This window comes from Theropithecus gelada, chromosome 2, assembly GCF_003255815.1.
Source record: "Theropithecus gelada isolate Dixy chromosome 2, Tgel_1.0, whole genome shotgun sequence".
NCBI classification, from domain to species: domain Eukaryota; kingdom Metazoa; phylum Chordata; class Mammalia; order Primates; family Cercopithecidae; genus Theropithecus; species Theropithecus gelada.
Window position 1 is genome coordinate 161,350,547 of NC_037669.1, and position 20,197 is coordinate 161,370,743.

Consider the following 20,197-nt stretch of genomic DNA (forward strand, 5'->3'; position numbering starts at 1 on the left):
AATATTCTTTGGGGTTGGTTTCAGGTCATATATATTATGCCACCCACGAATTCATTTATTCAATATTTACTAAGCACATATTACATGCCAAGCACTGTTCTAAGCATGGAGGGTGCAATCAATGACCAAAACAAAGATGTCTCTCCTGGAGCTGATTCTTCAGCCCAACTGAATGCTCAGGATAGTGCCTTGGTCTTAAAGCCCTTTGGTCTTAGCAAAAGTTTGTGCGAATAGAGGAAAGAAAGGAAGAGAAAAAAAAAAAAAGAGGTGGCGGGAGGAAATTAAGAGAGACTGGAAGAGAAAAACGAAGGCCTGCCCCAGAATATCCCTTGTTCCCTGAGATCCCTCAGCTCCAATAGGGTGTATCCCTCCCCTCTGAAATTACACTGAGCTGGAATCCCTGATCTCATCCAGGTCCACACCCACGTCCTTAGAGGTTGCTGGCTCTCTAAGAATCAAGCCAGGGTTTAGGGACCAGAAAATGTGTCCTCGTTTGTGTTGAAAGGGCTCTGGCTAATATAAGAGTTCTCTTGAGCAGAAAACCTCAACTTTGGTGAGTATAAAGAATGTGACCTACTTTATTTCCTTGGCTTCCCAAATGGCCTTGATTCCCTGCCTCTCCTCCGGGTCCTGGAGGTCCCTGAAACAAAACAAGGGGATTGCAAATATAGCAAAACATAAAGCAACTTTCCTTCAAATCCTTTCTTTGTCTTGTAAGAGGAAAATGAACCACAGATGAGAGAAGAGTTATGGTTGCATCGATTCTTGCTCTGAAAAAAGCATTGCCACCATCAAATAAAGACTAGTAAATAAAAGAAAATTAATAAAGTAATTCATGCCAGATGTTGTCTAAAGAATTGTGCTTCCTTGTGAGTTTTCTCTTCCAAAGTGATTTCAGGTTGTTTTGCTCTAAGAACAGATGTTGTTAAAATGCTTAACACTTAAAGAAGCCATTCCAAATGACATTTGCCTTGAACTATAATCCTTCTTGTCCTTTGGTAGAAAGGACTGGCTTTGGTAGAAAACATTTTTTGGAAGACAAAATGATCTTTACCGGAAAATCATATGATATGTATATTAGAAAGCTCAAGAAACTTTACTAAAACAGTGTTCATAAGATATGTTTAGGTAATATAAAGTAAATATTCTGAAATAATTTTCTCTTTCCTAGTGATAAGTTAGAAAAATAAATGTAAACAAATTCCCACTTACCAAAAGAAGAAAAAAACTGTGAAATGCTTAGAATAAATTTAACAAGAAAGACGCAAAACCTAAAGAAAGCAAGTCTTAAGATCTTATCGAAGAACATAGCAAAACTTAAACAGATGATAAATATAACACCAATCTATATGGAAAAGCTATTAGATATAATGGAAGTAAGTCCTTCCAACATTCTAGAAAGCAGATTTCACTGGAACAACTTTAGACTTAACATTTTAAAATACCAATTCAGAGATGACACAACTGCCTTCCTCTGTTATGAACACTTGGAATCAGATTTTTCCTTTGGGATAGCTAAACATATGGTAAGAGAAATCTCTTTTGGTAAAACTGTTTACAGGTATTTGTAAATAATCCCAACCCCAGTGAGCTGAAATCATTTGCACAATTTTTTTGTCATGGTTGTTGTAATTTAAAAGTAAATAAACCAACCTCTGTGTAATGAACATGATACTTGCAAATTTATTTCGTTCAGAACAAAAATACAGTAACATTAATATTTTCATCTTTTAAAAAATTTAAAAAGCAATACATTGGACATAAAAAATTTCCTAATAGGAAGGATTGTTGAACAATAAACTGGTTACTAACAAAGATAATAATCTTTCCATAACACCCTATCTCTCCCCCTTCTTTCATCTTTAAAGAAAATTCTCATTATTGTCATCCTCCATAGATAGCTCTCAACCCAGTCCCTTCTAACTTTCACTGCCACCACTCCATGGAGCTAACTCCTTTGACTTTCATGTTCAGTCCAGTTGACCTATTTTTGCTCTCACCTTTTTTGAGTTTGATCATGTGTTCTTTGAAACTTTTCCCTTAACTTCTGTCACACCAAGTTACCATAGTCTTCCTGGTACCTCTCTAGGCTCCTCTCATTAACCTTTGAAGGCTCCCCTTATTCTATTTGCCTTTTAAATTCTGTGTGCCCCAGGACTCCATCCTCTGACCTTATCTCTCTAACTTTACCCCCTCTTCCTGAATGGCACCCCTATGAATTCACATACCACTTCTACACAATGACTCCTAAATACATGCTCTCCTGTCCCAACCACTCAACTGAACACCGGAGCCATGCATTAAAAGGCTGAGTAACATAGCAAGACTCTATGCCAAAAACCAAAACAAAGCCCAAGAATTAGCCAGGCATGGTAGCACACACCTGTAATGCCAACTACTTGGGAGGCTGAGGCAGGAGGATCACTTGATCCCAGAAGTTCAAGACTGCAGTTAGCTATAATTGTGTCACTGCACTCCAGTCTGGGTGATAGAGTGAGACTCTGTCCAAAAAAATAAATAAAATTCCCATTGGACATCCTATTGAATAGAAATGGATTCTCAAACCATCATATTTACCCTAAATCATGCTTCCAGTCTCATTTTCTTTTCATAAAGGAATAGTGTCACCCTTTACTACCATTGAGACCCATGCCAGAAACCTGAGAATCATCCTAGACCCTTCCACTACCTCACTTCTCAAAACCCCTCAGCTACAACCCACAGTAGACTCTGTCTACTTTCTGTACCCCTCCCTCTTCCATTCTCATTACTTGCCTTCAGGCCCATTTCGCATCCTGCCTAAATTCTTGGCTCTCCTAGCTGTAGCCAGGTCTTCCTCTAATCCATTCTCCACCGTTTTTAGAGAGAGATTTAAAATGTCAGGCTCATGTTACCGCTTTGTCTGAAATTCTGAATATCTTTCAGAATAAAGTTTAAGGTCTTCTTAATATGCAAAATCCCTCAAAATGTTGGAATTGCATGCCTCTGGAGCCTCATTTTCTGTGACTACTTCCATTGCTTTATGTTCAGGCACATCAAAGCAAGTGATTCATCAAATGTTTGTCTTACATCTCCACAGTCATGCAAATTTTTCCCTTAGCTGGTCCATTTTTTTCCCTCCAAGGAGAGGTACAAGCTCCCTCCTCTGAAAAATCCTACTTTTAGCATCACTGTTTCAGGAAGAGTACCCAAACTTACTGGCTGTGTTGGGTCTCATGCTTGTCCTCCAGATTCCTCTACTCTGTAGGTAATTGTTAGTGTATTTCTCTCTCTCATTCCTTAGAGACTAGACTGTATACTTCTTTAATGGGCACATCCTATTAATTCATATCTCTGGAGCATCATAGGCTACCTAGGACCCATCAACTCATCCATTTATCTACCCAGGAAAGATTCTCAAGAGAGATGAACTAATGTGTTTAATTAGCTGGTTTTCCATATGAAATTTTCATGCACTGTACAAAGAAGTAGAGAGATTCTAATTGTCCTGAAAAGCAAGGTATAAATTGGAAGATCTGTCTAGAAGTCTACGCTCCATTCTTCATCCTGACATGAATTCTGAGACAGAGGATGATTTGGGGAGATTATTTCATGTGTAGTTACCTCAAACACACACAAGCACAGTGAGAGATATCCTGTTTTAAGAACTTTCAAAATAAAAAAAAAGTCTTGGATGAGTAGATGGTTGGACACATACAGGACCTTGCCATTAGAGAATCAGAAAACCTGATTCTGTTTCCTATGCAGGATCTTGCAAAGTACCAAAGTGAGGTTTGTGACTTAGGTGAATAGGGCTCAAGCCTCAGTGAATGGTTACCCAGATAAATCACCTGCTCAAATACTGCTGGTTAGACAAGGAATCACACTGGTGGATTCTAAAAGAATGACAAAAAAGTTATCACCCCCAGAAAGATATCAAAGAGTGAAAGAGCTTACTTGACTTGAGATCAAGAATAACTATGGAGGGTTAAGAGAAGTTTAGGGCATTTAAAGGGGAAGGGCATTAGCTAGAGATCAAATCTTCTTTGGCTTTGTTGTAATGGCTGCCTTTTATTGAGCATTCACATTTTGTGCAAGGCACTGTGCTGAGTGGTAAATAAATACAGTCTTTAATTCTTACAACAACACAGTGAGATGCCTGTTATTAACCCCATTTACTGATCAAAAACAGTTTCTCAAGGCATTCACATCCAAATTGCTCAGTTAAGAGGATTAGATGGGAATTGAACCTAATTGTATCTGACTCTACAGACTCAAGTCCCAGTCACTATGCCTGCTGCTCTGAGGCCCTTGTGTGGGACAGGATTCCCAAACTCTTACCATCCATGCATTAGTCCAGATTGGAGTTCTAAAAAATGTGGCTCTCCAAACTTGATGCATAAGGCTGGGGCCACATCAAACCTCCAAAAGTGGGACTTAATTGTCCCACTTTTTTTCTCATGTTGAGTTAGTTACAGAGCCCTTGGCAACCACAACTGCTTTAGTGTTAAGCAAGGATAGGAAAGAAGTGTTTAGAGGTTAATGATTTTTTGAAAATTGTGCTTAGCACCTTATCAGAAGAGACTGCACTTGGGAGTTTAGGCTTAATGGTTGGGGCACTGCCAAGGACATCCTGACTTTGGATTAGATAAGGCAGGGCAGGTAGAAGAGGTACAGGGTCTTCCCACACTTAAAAGGAATCCTTGTCACTTCTTTTTATTTGTGTGGGGGAAATGTATGAAAACTCACAATGAACAAATATCAAGGTGGAAAGAAACAAGGAGATCAAATGCTCAGCTTCTTTAAAAGTTAGATATCAGCTAAGTCTGAGAAAACAAAAATCAAGAGGCCATTAAATGGTGAGCTAATGCAAGAAAAACCCCCAAAACATCTGAGATGTCAATCTTGACAGTACTAGTCCTTAACCTTAACTTCTAATACTTCTCCGTGCATTCTACACTCCAACCACATTGAGCCATTTGTGGTTCCCAAAACTCACCTTGATATCTCTGTGTAACTTGGTTCTGTCCTCCTTCTGAATGCCTGCCTTTACCGTGGTTACCCGGAAAACACCTGCTCATTCAGCAAAACCGAATACACGCATCTCGTTTAACTCCATCCTTTACCACATCATTCTACTTTGAGTATAATTCTCTTTTAACATTCAGCACATCACGTGGCAATTGTTTGTTTGTATGAGCCTCCTTTATGAGACTGGGTATACGTGAGGCTGGAGTCTATACCTGATTCATTCTTGTATCCTAGAATAGGGCCCAACACACAAGCAGCACTTAGTAAATGTTTGTTAAATGAATAAAAGGAATGGTTAACGGACCACCAAACTTAGCTTATACAGAATGATGAAAGTTGTTGACTACTACAGGTTACATATTGTTATATTACTATCATGGCCTTTCCTGGAATGGTGACCTGCATTCTTTGAGCCCTAAAATACCCCCATTAAATTGGGTATATTGATACAATATAGTAGTAATAACAAACACATACAGCTTATGACTGCAGGCAATTTTCTAAGCACCTACATATATTAAATGCTTTAATTTTCACAACAATCCAATGAGGTAGCTACTATTACCATCCTTATTATTACAGCAAAAAACTGAAGCACAAAGTGGTTACATAAATTTCCCAAGGTCACAGAGCTAGTAAGGTACAAAGTTAGGAATCAATCCTAGGCAGTCTGGCTCCAGACTGTATACCATTTACCACTATGCTATGCTTTGTAAAGACAAAAAGAGAAATTCTACTCTGGACTCCCAATTGCATTGAACATCCCAAACTTTTTTGATATTGTACAAGCCACTAGTGATTCATTCACCAAGAAAGCATAAGTATTCAAAAAATAATTACAGCTTCAATTGAAATTTGTACTTTTGTGTCTGATTTTTCATTCTTTTTTTTATCTATTTATTTTTTCAGATATTGATTAAATTAGAATAGGACGTTAAGGTAAACCAAAAGGGGAATGAAGGAAGGTACAGAAGAATACACTATTCCTTTCAAAGTTCTTTCTTCCTTTTCATTGTGCCATGGACTGTATTCTTTTGTATCATAGTCACATACTTGGCTGGATTAGCCCACATGTGATTTATACAGAATGCCAGTTAATAAGCCTTCAGAATATTGTCAACAGAAATCACATCTTTTCCCAAATGTATATCCTAAGAGAAACTTCAAATCCTGAAATGAGAAAGCACTCATGTTATTCTACTCCAGTGGCTGGTCCTTGTGTGCTGTAAAACAATATGAAACTTATGGCAGGGGATTTATAGAACCAGTAAAGAATAATACTCTCTTGTATATCTGATTGTGTTAGTCTCTGTGGCTTTCTTTTGGACTCAGCAACGTTGTGACCCCATTCATCCACGTCCTGAACATAAAAAATTGTAAACATCTTTGAAATAGCATTTTCACTGTATTGACAATGGTATTTCAAGAAAGCCAAGCACAGAAAGAAAAACCATGTTTGCCAGCCAGAAAACTGGAAGACGTAGACTAGAGAGAAGTGGTACATTCTGACTAACTGACAATGCCAAGAGGCTGAATGATTTATGGCCTTGACCAATCTTGCCAAAGCAAGATTAAAGGGTACTCATTCACAGACGTGCTCTGCACAGCCATGTGGATGCAATTTGGATTCTAGAACAAAAGAAGTAGCAAGACTTTTGGATTTCAACCCACTCACATCTCCATATTTTATATCAACAGATGAGATAATCACATGATATATGTTTTTCTTGGCATTTCCATCTTTTAAAAATTTCAATTTGTGGTACCAGCAAGCTTTTATTGATTCAAGGATATGAGTGCGAAATAGTTATTTTCATCAAGTTATTTATACCATGACATTTTAAAGTTTTTATGCTTTTTGAAGAAGCAACTTCACAAGTAATAATTAACATGCTTAAAAACAGTGTCATGACAGTATTAGGCAGGTCATCTAGGCAGAAAATTAAGAAAGAATTTTAGAACCTGAACTCAACACTTGATTTAACAGACATATACAGAACTCTCCACCCCAAAACAACAGAATATTCATTCTTCTCATCGCCACATGGTATATATCATAAAATTGACCACACAATCACACATAAAACAATCTTCAGTAAATTAAAAAAAAATCATATCAACCACACTCTTGGACCACACTGAAATAAAAATAAAAATCAATGCTAAGAAAATCACCCCAAATCATACAATTACATGGAAATTAAACAACCTGCTCCTGAAAATTTTTGGGTAAATAATGAAATTAAGGCACACACCAAGAAATTCTTTGAAACTAGTAAGAACAAAGATACAGCATACCAGGATCTCTGGGACGCAGATAAGACAGTGTTAAGAGGGACGTTTATAGCAATAAATGCCCAATCAAAAAATTAGATCTCAAATTAACACAACCTATCTTCACAACCAGAGGAACTAGAGAACCAACCCCAAAACTAGCAGAAGACAAGAAATAACCAAAATCAGAGCTGAACTGAAGGAAATTGAGATACAGAAAACCATACAGAAGAACAACAAATCAAGGAATTTGTTCTTTGCCAAAATAAGATAGACTAGTTAGCTAGACTAATACCAAAAAAAGGAGAGAAGATCCAAATAAACACAATGAGAAATGAAAAAGGGGGCATTACCACTGATCCCACAGAAATACAAAAAAAAAAAAAAAAAAAAGGCCCTCAGAGATTATTATGAACACTTCTATGTACAAAAACTAAAAGATTCAGAAGAAATAGATAAATTCCTGGACACAAACAACCTCCCAAGAATGAACCACAAAGAAACTGAATTCCTGAAAAGACCAATAACAAGCTCCAACACTGACTCAATAATAAAAAGCCTACCAACGAAAAAACATCCAGGACCAGATAGATTTAAAGCCAAATTCTATCAGATGTATAAAGAAGAGCTGATACCATTCCTACTAAAACTATTCCTAAAAATTGAGGTGGAGGGACTTCTCCCTAACTCATTCTATGAGGCCAGCATCATCCTGATACCAAAACCTGGCAGAGACAACAAAAAAAGAAAACTTCAGGCTGATATTCTTGCTGAACATAAATGTAAAAATCATCAACAAAATACTAGCAAAGCGAATCCAGTAGCACATCAAAAAGCTAATTCACCATAATCAAGTAGGCCTTATCTCTGGGATGCAAGGTTGGTTCAACATATACAAATCAATAAATGTGATTCATCATGTAAATAGAACTAAAAACAAAAACTACCTGATTATCTCAATAAATGGAGAAAAGGCTTTTGATACAATTCAATATCCCTTCGTGTTAAAAACCCTCAACAAACCAGGGATTGAGGGAATGTACATCAAAATAGTAACAGCCATCTATGACCCACAGCTAACATCATACTGAATGGGCAAAAGCTGGAAGCCTTCCCCTTGAAAACCAGAACAATATAGGGATGCCTTCTAGCACCATTCCCATTCAACATAGTACTGGAAGTCCTGACCAGAGCAACCAGTCAAGAGAAGGAGATATAAGGCATCCAAATATGAAGAGAGGAAGTCAAACTATCCTTGTTTGCAAATGACAAGATTTTATATCTAAAAAACCCAATAGTCTCTACTCAAAAGCTACTTGATCTGATAAACAACTTTAGCAAAGTTCCAGGATACAAAATTGAAATACAAAAATCAGTAGCATTCCTATACACCAACAACATACAAGCCGAGAGCCAAATCAGGAATGCAATCCCATTCACAATTGTCACAAAAATGTACAAATAAAAATACCAAGGAATATAGCTAACTAGGAAGGTGAAAGATCTCTAAAATGAGCATTACAAAACACTGCTCAAAGAAAACAGAGATGACACAAATGGGAAAACATTCCGTGCTCATGGACAGGAAGAATCAATGCTGTTAAAATGACCATGCTGCCCAAAGCAGTTTACAGATTGAATGCTATTCCCATGAAACTACCAATGACATTCTTCACAGAAATAGAAAAAAACTATTTTAAAATTATATAGAACCAAAGAAGAATGTGAATAGCCAAGATGATCCTAAGCAAAAAGAACAAAGCTTGAAGCATCACCTTATGTGACTTCAAACTATATTATAAGGCTACAGTAACCAAAACAGCATGGTACTAGCATAAAAACAGACTCTAGACCAATGGAACAGAATAGAAAGCCCAGAAATAGAGCCACACACCTACAACCATCTGATCTTTGACAAAACCAACAAAAACAAGCGAGGAAAAGACTCCCTATTCAATAAATGGTACTGGGAGAACTGGCTAGCCATATGCTGAAGATTGAAACCAGGCCCCTTCCTTATACCATATACAAAAATCAACTCAAGATGGATTAAAGACTTAAATGTAAAATCTAGAAGCATAAAATCCCTGGAGGATAACCTAGGAAACACCATTCTGGACATAGGACTTGGCAAGGATTTCATGAGAAAGATGACAAAAGCGATTGCAACACAAACAAAAATTGACAGACCCAATTAAGCTAAAGAGCTTCTACATAGCAAAAGAAATTATGAACAGAGTAAACAGACAACATATAGAATGGGAGAAAATATTTGCAAACTACATATCCAACAAATGTCTGATATCTAGAATCTTAAGGAACTTAAGCAAATTTACAAGCCAAAAAAAAAACAACCACATTAAAAAGTGTGCAAAGGATATGAACAATTTTCAAAAGAAGACATACACATGGCCAGCAGGCATATGAAAATATGCTCAATCCCACTCCATACAACCCTCCCCTTTCTGATGCCTCCATGCCTGTAACGCACCTCTCACCCTCATGGACACAGACCTCACCAGAGGGGCCTCATTCCCATTTTTTAATCCAGCGGCATCCCCCACCCCCAGGCTGTCAACGCTTTCTGTGTTGCACTACAGGTCAGAGGAGCCCTGCAGTCCTCCCATGAAACCCAGGGAGAGAAGCACAACAAACACTTATATTTTTTGTAGTATCAAACACAGTTCTGTATTATTACAAAATGCTCAAAATCACTGATCATTAGAGAAATTCAAATCAAAACCACAGTGAGATACAGTCAGAATGGCTATTATTAAAAAGTCAAGAAATAACAGATGCTAGTGAGGTTGTAGAGAAAATAGAACACTTACACACTCCTGGTGGAACCGTACATTAGTTCAGCCATTGTGGAAAGCAGTGTGGTGATACCTCAAAGAATTTGAAACAGTATCACCATTCAGCCCAGCAATCCCATTATTGGGTATTTACCCAAAAGAATATAAATCATTCTACCTATAAAGACACATGCATGTGTACATTAATTGCAGCACTATTCACAATAGCAAAGACATGGAATCAACCTAAATGCCCAACAACAGTAGAATGGACAAAGACAATGTAGTAAATATACATCATGGAATACTATACAGCCATAAAAAAGAACGAGATCATGTCCTTTGCAGCAACATAGATGAAGCTGGAGGCCATTATCCTAAGCAAACTACCACAGGAACAGAAAAACAAATACTACATGTTCTCACTTATAAGTGGAAGCTAAACAACAAGAACACATGGACACAAAGAGGGGAACAACAGGCACTGGGGCCTACTTGAAAGTAAAGGATGGGAAAGGATCAGAAAAAAATACTTAATTTGGTACTATGCTTATTATCTGGGTGGCAAAATAATATGTATGCCAAACCCCCATGACATGCAGTTTGCCTCTATAACAAACCTGCACGTGTACCTCTAGACCTAAAATAAAAGTTATAATTAAAAAATAGTGTCATGAGATACAAGTTGATGCAAATAGCCTCTTAAATTTTCTTAGACATTCTGGTGATAAACACAACCACTTGCATATTGGACCGCCTGGTTAAACTAATCCACACAAGCAATGGACTCCTTTTACCCTAGTGTTAGTGGAGAACACAATTCCCAAGTGTGTCTCATTCATTCATTTCTTGTTTGATTCAATATTCAAATATGTGTTGAGCTCTACTATGTGCCAGGTACTGATATTCTGGACTCCAGGAATAGAGCGTAATAAAACAAAGTCCTGTCCTTTATGGAACTTGCAATCTAGAAGGAGAGACAGGCAAACAGCTAAACAAATAATATTGATAGCAGGTAGATGAGGGCCAGATCACATAGGGCCGTTCTATTAAAAATGTGGTCTGGACCAGCAGCATCAGCATCATCTGGGAGTGCCCTAGAAGTGCAGAATCTCAGGCCCTGCCCTAGACCTGCTGACTCAGAATCTGCACTTTAACAAGTTCTCTACTTAACAATCTCCTCTAGGGGGTTCTTCTGCACTGTGAAGCTGGAGCAGTGCTAATGCAGAGCAGTCATTCCTAACCCTAAGTCTACATTAAGATCTCCTAGGGAGAAGTTAAATTATTGCTACCCTGGCCTCATTGCCAGAGATTCTGATTTAAGTGTCCTGGGAAGGGTTCTAGGTGGTGGAATGTTCTATAATTCCCCTAGGAGATTCTCATATTTAGCCAGTTTGAGGACTACTAAAGTAGGCTGTGTTCTGGGGGTGGGGTGGGGATGGGAAACCCCACAAGGATTGAGATCAGGGGAGTGATGTGACCTGATTTACATAGCTGAGCAGCTGAGGCAAAGAGGGCTTGATTTTCTACCTCTGTGTCTGATAGTGATAGCCTGCTCTGCAAGAGGGACCATGATGTGACGTGGCCACCACATTGAGCTGAAGTCAAACCTAATACATTTTCCTGGTTCCCAAGCAGTAAATAACTCCACCTGCATGAAAGAAACCACAAAGACATATCAAGCCAAGATCAAAATCAGATGCAATCATTTATCTCATTACATACCTGGGGACCTTTACTTCCCACACCTCCTTTTTCTCCTTTCACACCAGCCTCTCCTCTTGGGCCCTAAGTACATAGAATTAAAGCATTATTTTTTTTGCCTGAAAGAGAACATTGAATATTAAATTGAATATTACAAGTAGAAATACTAAGTAACATGGACAGAAATGGGAAAGAGAGCTCCAATCACGCCTTTCCTTCCATCCTGGCCTGTGGAGCTCATTCTCATTCATGCAGGAACATGAATGTCCAATCTGAAATTTAGGCAGTTGAGGATTTGCAGTCAAACTGACTGGGGCTTGGAAAAAATACTGAATGGTTGAGCTTTTCCATATTGCTTTCTACATTTCCCTACATTTCTTCTGTTAAAAAGAAAAATATTCCTTACAAATATAAATCTGAAACCAGAACATTTAAATAAGTTTTCTACTCAATCACCACACTAAAGACTGGTCATAAACAAGATATGGTATGTGGTAAGATGAAATCTGACTATTTCTATTTTTGGAATGTGATACTGCCTATTAGCTGTGGCTTTCATATGTTATGCAGAGAAACTTTCATGCTGTGTTTGGTTTTTGCCTCTGCTTTTAAGTTACACCATTAAGAAAAAGTAAGTTTCTATAAAATGGAAGAAGGGATGCTGTAGTATTACTTCCTTAGCATGAAATAAAGCTAGTCAATCTATTGAAATGCCTCCCCACAACCCCAGTGGCAACTATTTCTCGCTTGAAGGTAAAAAAAAATAAAACAGTGAGCTTTCCTCAGCTGGAAAGCAACAACAAAGAAAAGTAATCAAGCTAGGAAGAGCTAAAAGTCCAAGGGGAAGACTGTTCACCGCTCTGAATCTTGGCAAAATGTGAACAAACTTTCCCTTCTGATGTTTAAGGATATTTTGCTCAACTTCCATGTAACAAGCTGCCAACAGATAATAGTTACTTTTTTAAACTATGTGGATTAAAACTTTGAAAAATAGCAGAACCATTGATCGTCCTGCCTATGCCAAATAGTACACTTATTCCTTAAGCTTTCAAAACTAAATTTGGAGAGGAAAAAAAAAGTTCTAACTTTTTTGTGGTCTGGCCTTTCTTTCATCTCAGTATTTGCTAGGACCTCCTTTCCCTTATCTTAACATTTTAGCTAAATTTTGCTCTCTCTGGCCCCTCATGTGACCCCTCATGTGATCAGTGTAAAGAGCCAAGTATAGCTTGTTCCTTGCAAAGGAAAAAGTGCTGGAGGTAGCTCCCTGGAGAAGCGAGCTGGCAAGCGCAGGCTGAGTGCTGCACTGCAGATCACCCCGCTGATGTCTCCAGCTGTCTTTCGAGCAATTCTTTCCTAAGAATAAAGCCAATTTTTCTACATCATGAGCACCAAGATATGTAACACTGAACTATTACTATGCTAAATTGACCACAATTCCCAGATCTGAGGTTCAACATTTTCCTTGGCTCAAGATCTCCCTGGAATATCCTACTTACCCTGAACCCTGTACACAGGGACCACTGCCTAGCCTGCTCATTCACTTTTCACTTCTTGACTGGGACAAAACTTAAAGCAGACCAAGTGCTGCATGAGTTCAAACTGTGTCGTTTCCTTACTTTATTACCGTGAAAACTTTAAACATCTGGAATTCTGCAAGGGGGATTTGAGGGTTTCTATCAGGTCCTCAGATTTTTCCATTCCCAGATTCTTCTTTATGTTCTCACACCCTGATTGGTCTTGATATGTACCTGAGGGCCCTTAAGTCCCAGGGAGCCTTCAAGTCCATCTGGTCCTGGGATGCCTGCTATTCCCTGTGGTGAGAAAGTATCAATCTGTTAACACTGTTTCCTGAAAATTTTGTCTCCTTTACCTGCAAGCTTATAAATATTTTTTCAGTCACAATGTCAAGGAAGGATCTTTCCAAAAAAAAAAAAAAAAGTGAAAAATAAATGCAAATACAAAGAAAATAAGAACTTATAATCTCATCAAGCAGAGATAACCACAGCTAGTATGCTGGTATATTTCCTTTCCATCTTTATATATATGCATGCATGCACACATGCAGTCCCCACCCCTTTCCTATACAATTTGTATTATATCTAACTTAGCCATGTGACCTTAAAAACACTCAAAATTTAGTTCGCATTTTCTTCAAAAATCTTCAAGCATCTTACATAATTATATTAATATTTATATTCAAATCAATTAAATATCTAGGGAACAAAAGTTGAGTATCCTCTTCATATTGTTCTTGAATTCTGTCACAGACAAGAATTATAAAAAGCATAAATAATTCAAGAAGTTTATAATTTAGGCAATTATTAGAAGAGCCTAAGTTTATATTTCAGTTGTTATATAGTTGGATGTGATTAAATGGCACTTACAGATAACTTTTCCTAGAAATCAGAAAAAAAATTTAACACCTTCTGTCTCCAATTTCATTTCATTTATGTCATGCCATTTTTCTGGGTAGGTTCTCCTTTTTGCTGAAGTCCAACCTTGAAATGTGCTGTAGTCTGAATGTGTGTATTTCTTCAAAATGCATATGTTGAAAATTAATCCTCCATGTAATAGTATTAAGAGGTGGGGCCTTTAGGAGGTGTTTAGGTCATGAGGGCTCCATCCTCTTGAAAGAGATTAGTGCCTTTATAAAGAGGCTCAAGGTAGCTGTCAGCCCCTTCCGCCATGTGTGGATGCAGCAAGAAGGCACCATTTCTGGAGTGAACAGCAAGCCCTCACTAGACACTGAACCTGCTCATGTCTTGATCTTGGACTTCCCAGCCTCTAGAACTATAAGAAATAAAATTCCGTTGTTTATAAATTACCAGTTTAAGGTATTTTGTTACAGAAGCAGAAACAGATAAAGTATGTGGGAGGGAGGCATAATGTCTGGATGGTAAGCTCTCTTTGTCTAAAAGTGTCTATTTTACACTACTCATAGTTTAGGTATAAAATTCTAAGTTAACAATTATTTTTCCACTGTACCTTCAGGATATTACTCTGTTATTTTCTGGCATGTATTATTGCTGAACAGAAGTTGCTGCAATCTAATTTGTCAATCTTTTCATGAGTAAAGCTATCTTTTCTCTCTGGTAATTTTAAGATGTTTTATATCTTTAACATTCTGGAGTCTCCCCATGTTGCCATTAAGAGTGGATTATTTATCCTCATTGTATTTTTAATCTGAGGATGTGTGTTTTACAAAATTGTAAGTCACAACCACTCTTTCATAAATATTACAGCTTCATGAAACACATATAATGTATCACCAACATGCGCAATGAGAATGGGATATGGTTTTTGATTTAACTGACTTTTTGATGAAAATACTCAGACTATCCAATTTGCACAAGAGTTTTATTGTATTATTTTGGCTTATATGGGTTTTTTTAATAATTGTAAGATTCCAAAGTTAAATGAAAACATAAAAGAAAGGTCATCTACTAAGTTATTCAAGTTTGTACTTAAAATCCAAGCAAAGTTAAATTTAACAGTAATTGTACTAAGTACATCTCTGGCCATTATTTTTTACGGTTTTTGACCAAAGTTCCCACATCATTTTAAAATATGAACTCTTAAAATCTTAACCTAAAATTTTTCCAGCATTCTATTCCACAACCAATATCATCAAAAGGGGAAGTTTAGAGACTTTACAGAGCCTTTATTCCAGCTCCTTGATTGGATGCAATATTTGTCATTTGGAGTTAAGGGGAAAAATCGTTGTACCTGTGGGCCTGTATGTCCCCTTCTGCCATGAGCTGCCTAAAATAGAAGAAAAAGGTACATATCTTTAATTCAGAAAGAATGCTTTTTTATATATGATTTAAATTCATAATGGACACTTTAAGGCACCAGCATACATAAAAATTCCCACAAAGTGCTTACAACATTCAATTTTCCACTGTACCATGAAAGCAAAACACTGCTAAATCTACATTTCTATCCTAGGGCAATAGAATATTTGTCTCTTTGAAATAACTGACAATAGAAATAATAGACACTTGAAATCTACAGATACTTATGAGAACAGACTGTGGTCAATAATTTGTTCTCTATTAAACTTTTACTAGGGCTGTTCACAAGCTGCAAATTGACTTATTTGAATTTTATTTCTTTTATTTTTCCTGAAGCACTACCAAGGAAGTCAGAAATCAGGGGTAAACTAGCCAAAAGGCAGGAGGCCAGAGGAAAAACTGGGATAATTGACTCCATGTACTTTATAATAAAGTTCAGACATAAAGATGGCCAAACTAATTTTATTTTTAAAAAGCCAATGTTTACCTGAGAAAAATGAAAGAATTTTCCCAAGCATTCAAAAGCTACTCCATCCAGTATATTAATATCCAATCAAAATGATGCTACATAATCAAGTGGGTTTTCCTGCCACTGTCATACGTAAGTGTAGGGTCTAGATATATTCTAGATCAATATTTCATAGACCTGGAAATCAAGAGACAATGGCATTTTGTTGTCTAACTTAGGATCATTCAGTAATGTTATAGTAAAAGTAAAACCCAGCATTTGCAAAATTCAATAAAATCAGACATTGTCTTGATTGAAATTTGAGATGTTCTCTGAGAGGCCAGTATTTCAAACTTGAAATTCTGATAATCCTATTTCAGTCAAAATCTATTTGATATGGTTTGGCTGTGTCCCCACCCAAATCTCACCTTGAATTGTAGCTCCCAGAATTCCCATATGTTGTGGGAGGGACCCAGTGGGAGATAAGTGAATCATGGGGGTGGTTTCCCTCATACTGTTCTCAGGGTAGTGAATAAGTCTCATGAGATCTGATAATTGTATAAGAAGTTTCCCCTTACACTTGGCTCTCATTCTCTCTTGCCTGCCACCATGTAAGACATGCCTTTCACCTTTACCATGATTGTGGGGCCTCCCCAGCCACATGGAACCGTGACTCCATTTAACCTCTTTTTATAAATTACCCAGTCTCAGCTATGTCTTTCTCAGCAGCGTGAAAATGGACCAATACACTATTGTTACATAAGAAACAGACTGTATTTCGGGGAAATGCTTAGAGGTCTTTATTTTATTTTTACAAAACTGATGAATCATCTTGAGATGAAACCCTAAATCGTCTATCAGAGGGAGGAAAATAAGCTGTTTCCCTTCCTTCAGCACATGGGTTTGTCTGTTCTGATTCAATTCACTTCTCTTTTATTCAGAAAAATATCAGTAGATATTTCCATTTGACAAATAGCAATAGATATTTTCATTTGAAAAATATACTACCCACAAAACACACTAGATGGGAAATATGGGAGCATAAAGATCACACACACACACACACATTCCTGACCTCAGGGGACCCTCATTCTTTGGGTTTGGGAGGAGGAGATACATATTACAAATATTTACAAGGCAAAGTATTGCAAATGCCATAAAAAAGGGGAAAAGATAGAAACACAAGTTTTAAAGAGAGCAATCACATCCAGTTGGTCAAATCAGGAAAAGCTTCCTGGAAGCAGAGATTTTTGAGATGGGTGTTTCAGAGGATGGGTAGCAGTCCTACAGGCAGAGAATGTATCAGGTCTTTCCAGAAGAGGTACAGCCTAAGCTATGAAGTAGACAGAAAAACAGGAAGCATATTTGGTAGTAGCAGTAAGGCCATCTGTGTCAAAAGTGTGAGAAGAAAGGGAAGTAGCAGGGTTACTAGGCTGAAAGGTTCCTACAACATTTAGCAGAAGCCACTAGGGTCTTTCGAGTTGGAAAAGTATATGGTCAGACCCCAGCTGCAGGTGGATACATCTGGTTGTGGTAAGAGGAACTGAATGGAACTTTATATTCAAGCAAAATAAAGAGCTTTCCGCATGTTTAAGGGAAGTGGAACAGACCTCCATGTTCAAAAATCTACCTCTGGCTTGCTGTCACAATGTTTCAAACATCATCAAGAAACATTTTTTTCCCCTTGTGTCTTTAAGGTTTGATTTTAAAAGGCCTTGCTGAAAATAAATTATTGTGACACATATTTATTGAGTTCCTGTTCCCTTCTAGGAACTGGGCTGGGTGGTGGTGAACAAAATCTGACTCCTGACCCTAGTTAGTTTATAAGCCTAATGGATGGGAAAGACCTTTATCCGCCATTCACGCAAATAATGAAAACATCTTCAGAAATGATCGCATAGCACGTTTGTTAATGGTTACTTGGGATTTAAGCTCCAAATGAAAGTCATGGGAGAGATACATTGGGTTGCTGTGAGAGACAGAAAACAAGGAAATATGGAAGATGATTTTGCAATTTTGCCTAAAAATTTCACGTGTTTTATATGAGAAAAACGATTTTCCAAAATATCTTAATGGTTTACCCAAGGACTTGCAGATGTCTGATAACACATCTAGACAACCTGACTTATCTTTAAATAGACTGTGAATGGGCACATCAGGAGAGAAAATCTCCCCAAAGGGACCTGAGAAGAAGATGGGCAAGAACAGGGTACTCAGTCCTTCGTTCCCCAAAGCCTGGCTTTCTGGTTGTTTATAGGACCCGATTTCCTGGATATAGAACCATCGGGACGGAGAATTATCAGGTAAAAAGCAGGACATTCTGAATGATAAAACATCACATTAATACTGAGTCTTAATGGTAAGCATTTACAATGATGAACAATTGTCCAACACCACTTCAGGATCCTCTAAACTAGTGCCCAGAGGGATGAAAAGGGCAAGTCATAACTAACAGCCCTCTAGACTAACCAGGAATGAAAGATATGCATTAATTTCAGGCTACAGTTGCTTCTCATTATCCTCGGCACAAGAATCTGTTTTAATTCTCAGGTTTGGCTCAGAAAGAGACGGCCCCCACTTTCTTCCTCATCTTCCTCACAGAATTACCACATTCTAACCCAGATTCTTCCTTCTTGTCCCTCCTTCCTGCCTTTCTCCCCAATTCATTATAGTCTGCTAGCATAGCACTGGTAACAGCTTATTAACTCTACAGGTCCATCCCCTCCTACAATGTGATTCTCAACAGGAAGCGGGGGATTTAGCACCCTCCCTTTCCCCAGAAAACACTTAGCAATATCTGCAGACATTTTTCATTGTTACAGGTCAGGGGTGTTACTGGCAGCTAGTGGGCAGAGGCCAGGGATGATGTTAACATCATCATAACATAATACATAACATGCATCTTCTACAATGCACAAGACAGCCCCCTATAGCAGAGAATTGTTTAACCCAAATGCCAATAGTGCTGAGGCTGAGGAACCACACTCTATAACATGATTCTAAGTTCCTTGACAGGAAACATGGTCTTAGTTAAGCTTGTAGTTGAGTTTATTTCTAGTATTTAGTAGTGTTGCTGGTGGATTGTAGGTGTTCAAATGAGTAAAGGTCAGATTTGCTGTTTATTTCCCAGAATGCCACTCCTACCACTGGCCATCCTCCAATCACTTACCAGCTTAGCAGAACTTAAGTGCACTGATAAGTCCTCCATGCTCATTGTAACATTCATTTTAGAGTTCTGCAGTGAACATTAGATTTTTCTACTTTCTCAAAGAATGACTTTACTGTTATGAGAATGATATATGCTGATTTAAAAAATATTTGAATACAAAGAATATAGAGAAAAAATTTAAATCACCCAACTCCTCCATCTAGAAATACTATGTTAATTATGATTCCTGACATCTTCTATACTCATTCATACAGATGAAATTCTAAATAGTGTTTCATTAAAGAGAGACATTAAACTATTTTAAAATTAAAATATTACATCTAATTTTACTTGAATAGAAGAAAAAACAAAGAATAGAAATGTCAGGTGTTAACATATCTTACATCTCTATTGTTTCCCTTCCATTGCTCCTCAAGCACTGCCAACTTGCTTTCTTCACTTTCTATTGTCTTGTCTGTGCTTCAAACTTTAAGAGCAATAATGTTATCTTCACTTCTTTGAGACTCTAAAGAACTATTTGCCGGAATTCAAATTTTTCCTTGAATAATTCCTCTTCTAATGAGGCTTCATCTGCCCTTTGCCCATGGTTTCCTTTCTCTTGCAGCTTTATGTTCTGATTAATCATCTAATTAATAAAGATTATTAATGTTCCTGACCATTCACCATCTTTGAATAGGACCACTTGTTTATTGAAGAAATTATGGGGATGTGTGGCTGGAACAGGGCTGGTAGCTTTCACACAGATATGTTGCCTCAAACACTTTCTCATCAAACGAATGATTTCTTTTACCTTAGAGCTACACCTTCCTTCTATTGATGTTTAAGGGATTCATGGCACTCACATGAAGCCCCTTAAGTCATAGTTTCTCTGTGTTGTGACAGACACTGTTGCCTCTCTCCTCATCGTTTGCCTCCGTGGCCTTGGTTGCTAGTTGTACATAATAAAAGTAGAATATTTTCCAATTTCTCATTTTGCCTCTGCTGTTGAACTGTGGTCCTATGT

The 20,197-nt window shown here is 37.6% G+C and overlaps 1 protein-coding gene across 1 annotated transcript in view; it reads right to left on the reverse strand.

Moving 5' to 3' along the window:
• COL6A6 (collagen type VI alpha 6 chain) overlaps window positions 1-20,197 on the reverse strand; it is a 111,649-nt gene that overhangs the window by 48,769 nt on the left and 42,683 nt on the right. Inside the window, exons 20-23 of the mRNA XM_025376803.1 lie at window positions 15,510-15,545; window positions 13,532-13,594; window positions 11,805-11,867; window positions 578-640 (exon numbers count right to left, since the gene is read on the reverse strand). Of these exons, the coding sequence (XP_025232588.1) occupies window positions 578-640; window positions 11,805-11,867; window positions 13,532-13,594; window positions 15,510-15,545 (225 nt within the window). The remainder of the gene's footprint in view (window positions 1-577; window positions 641-11,804; window positions 11,868-13,531; window positions 13,595-15,509; window positions 15,546-20,197) is intronic.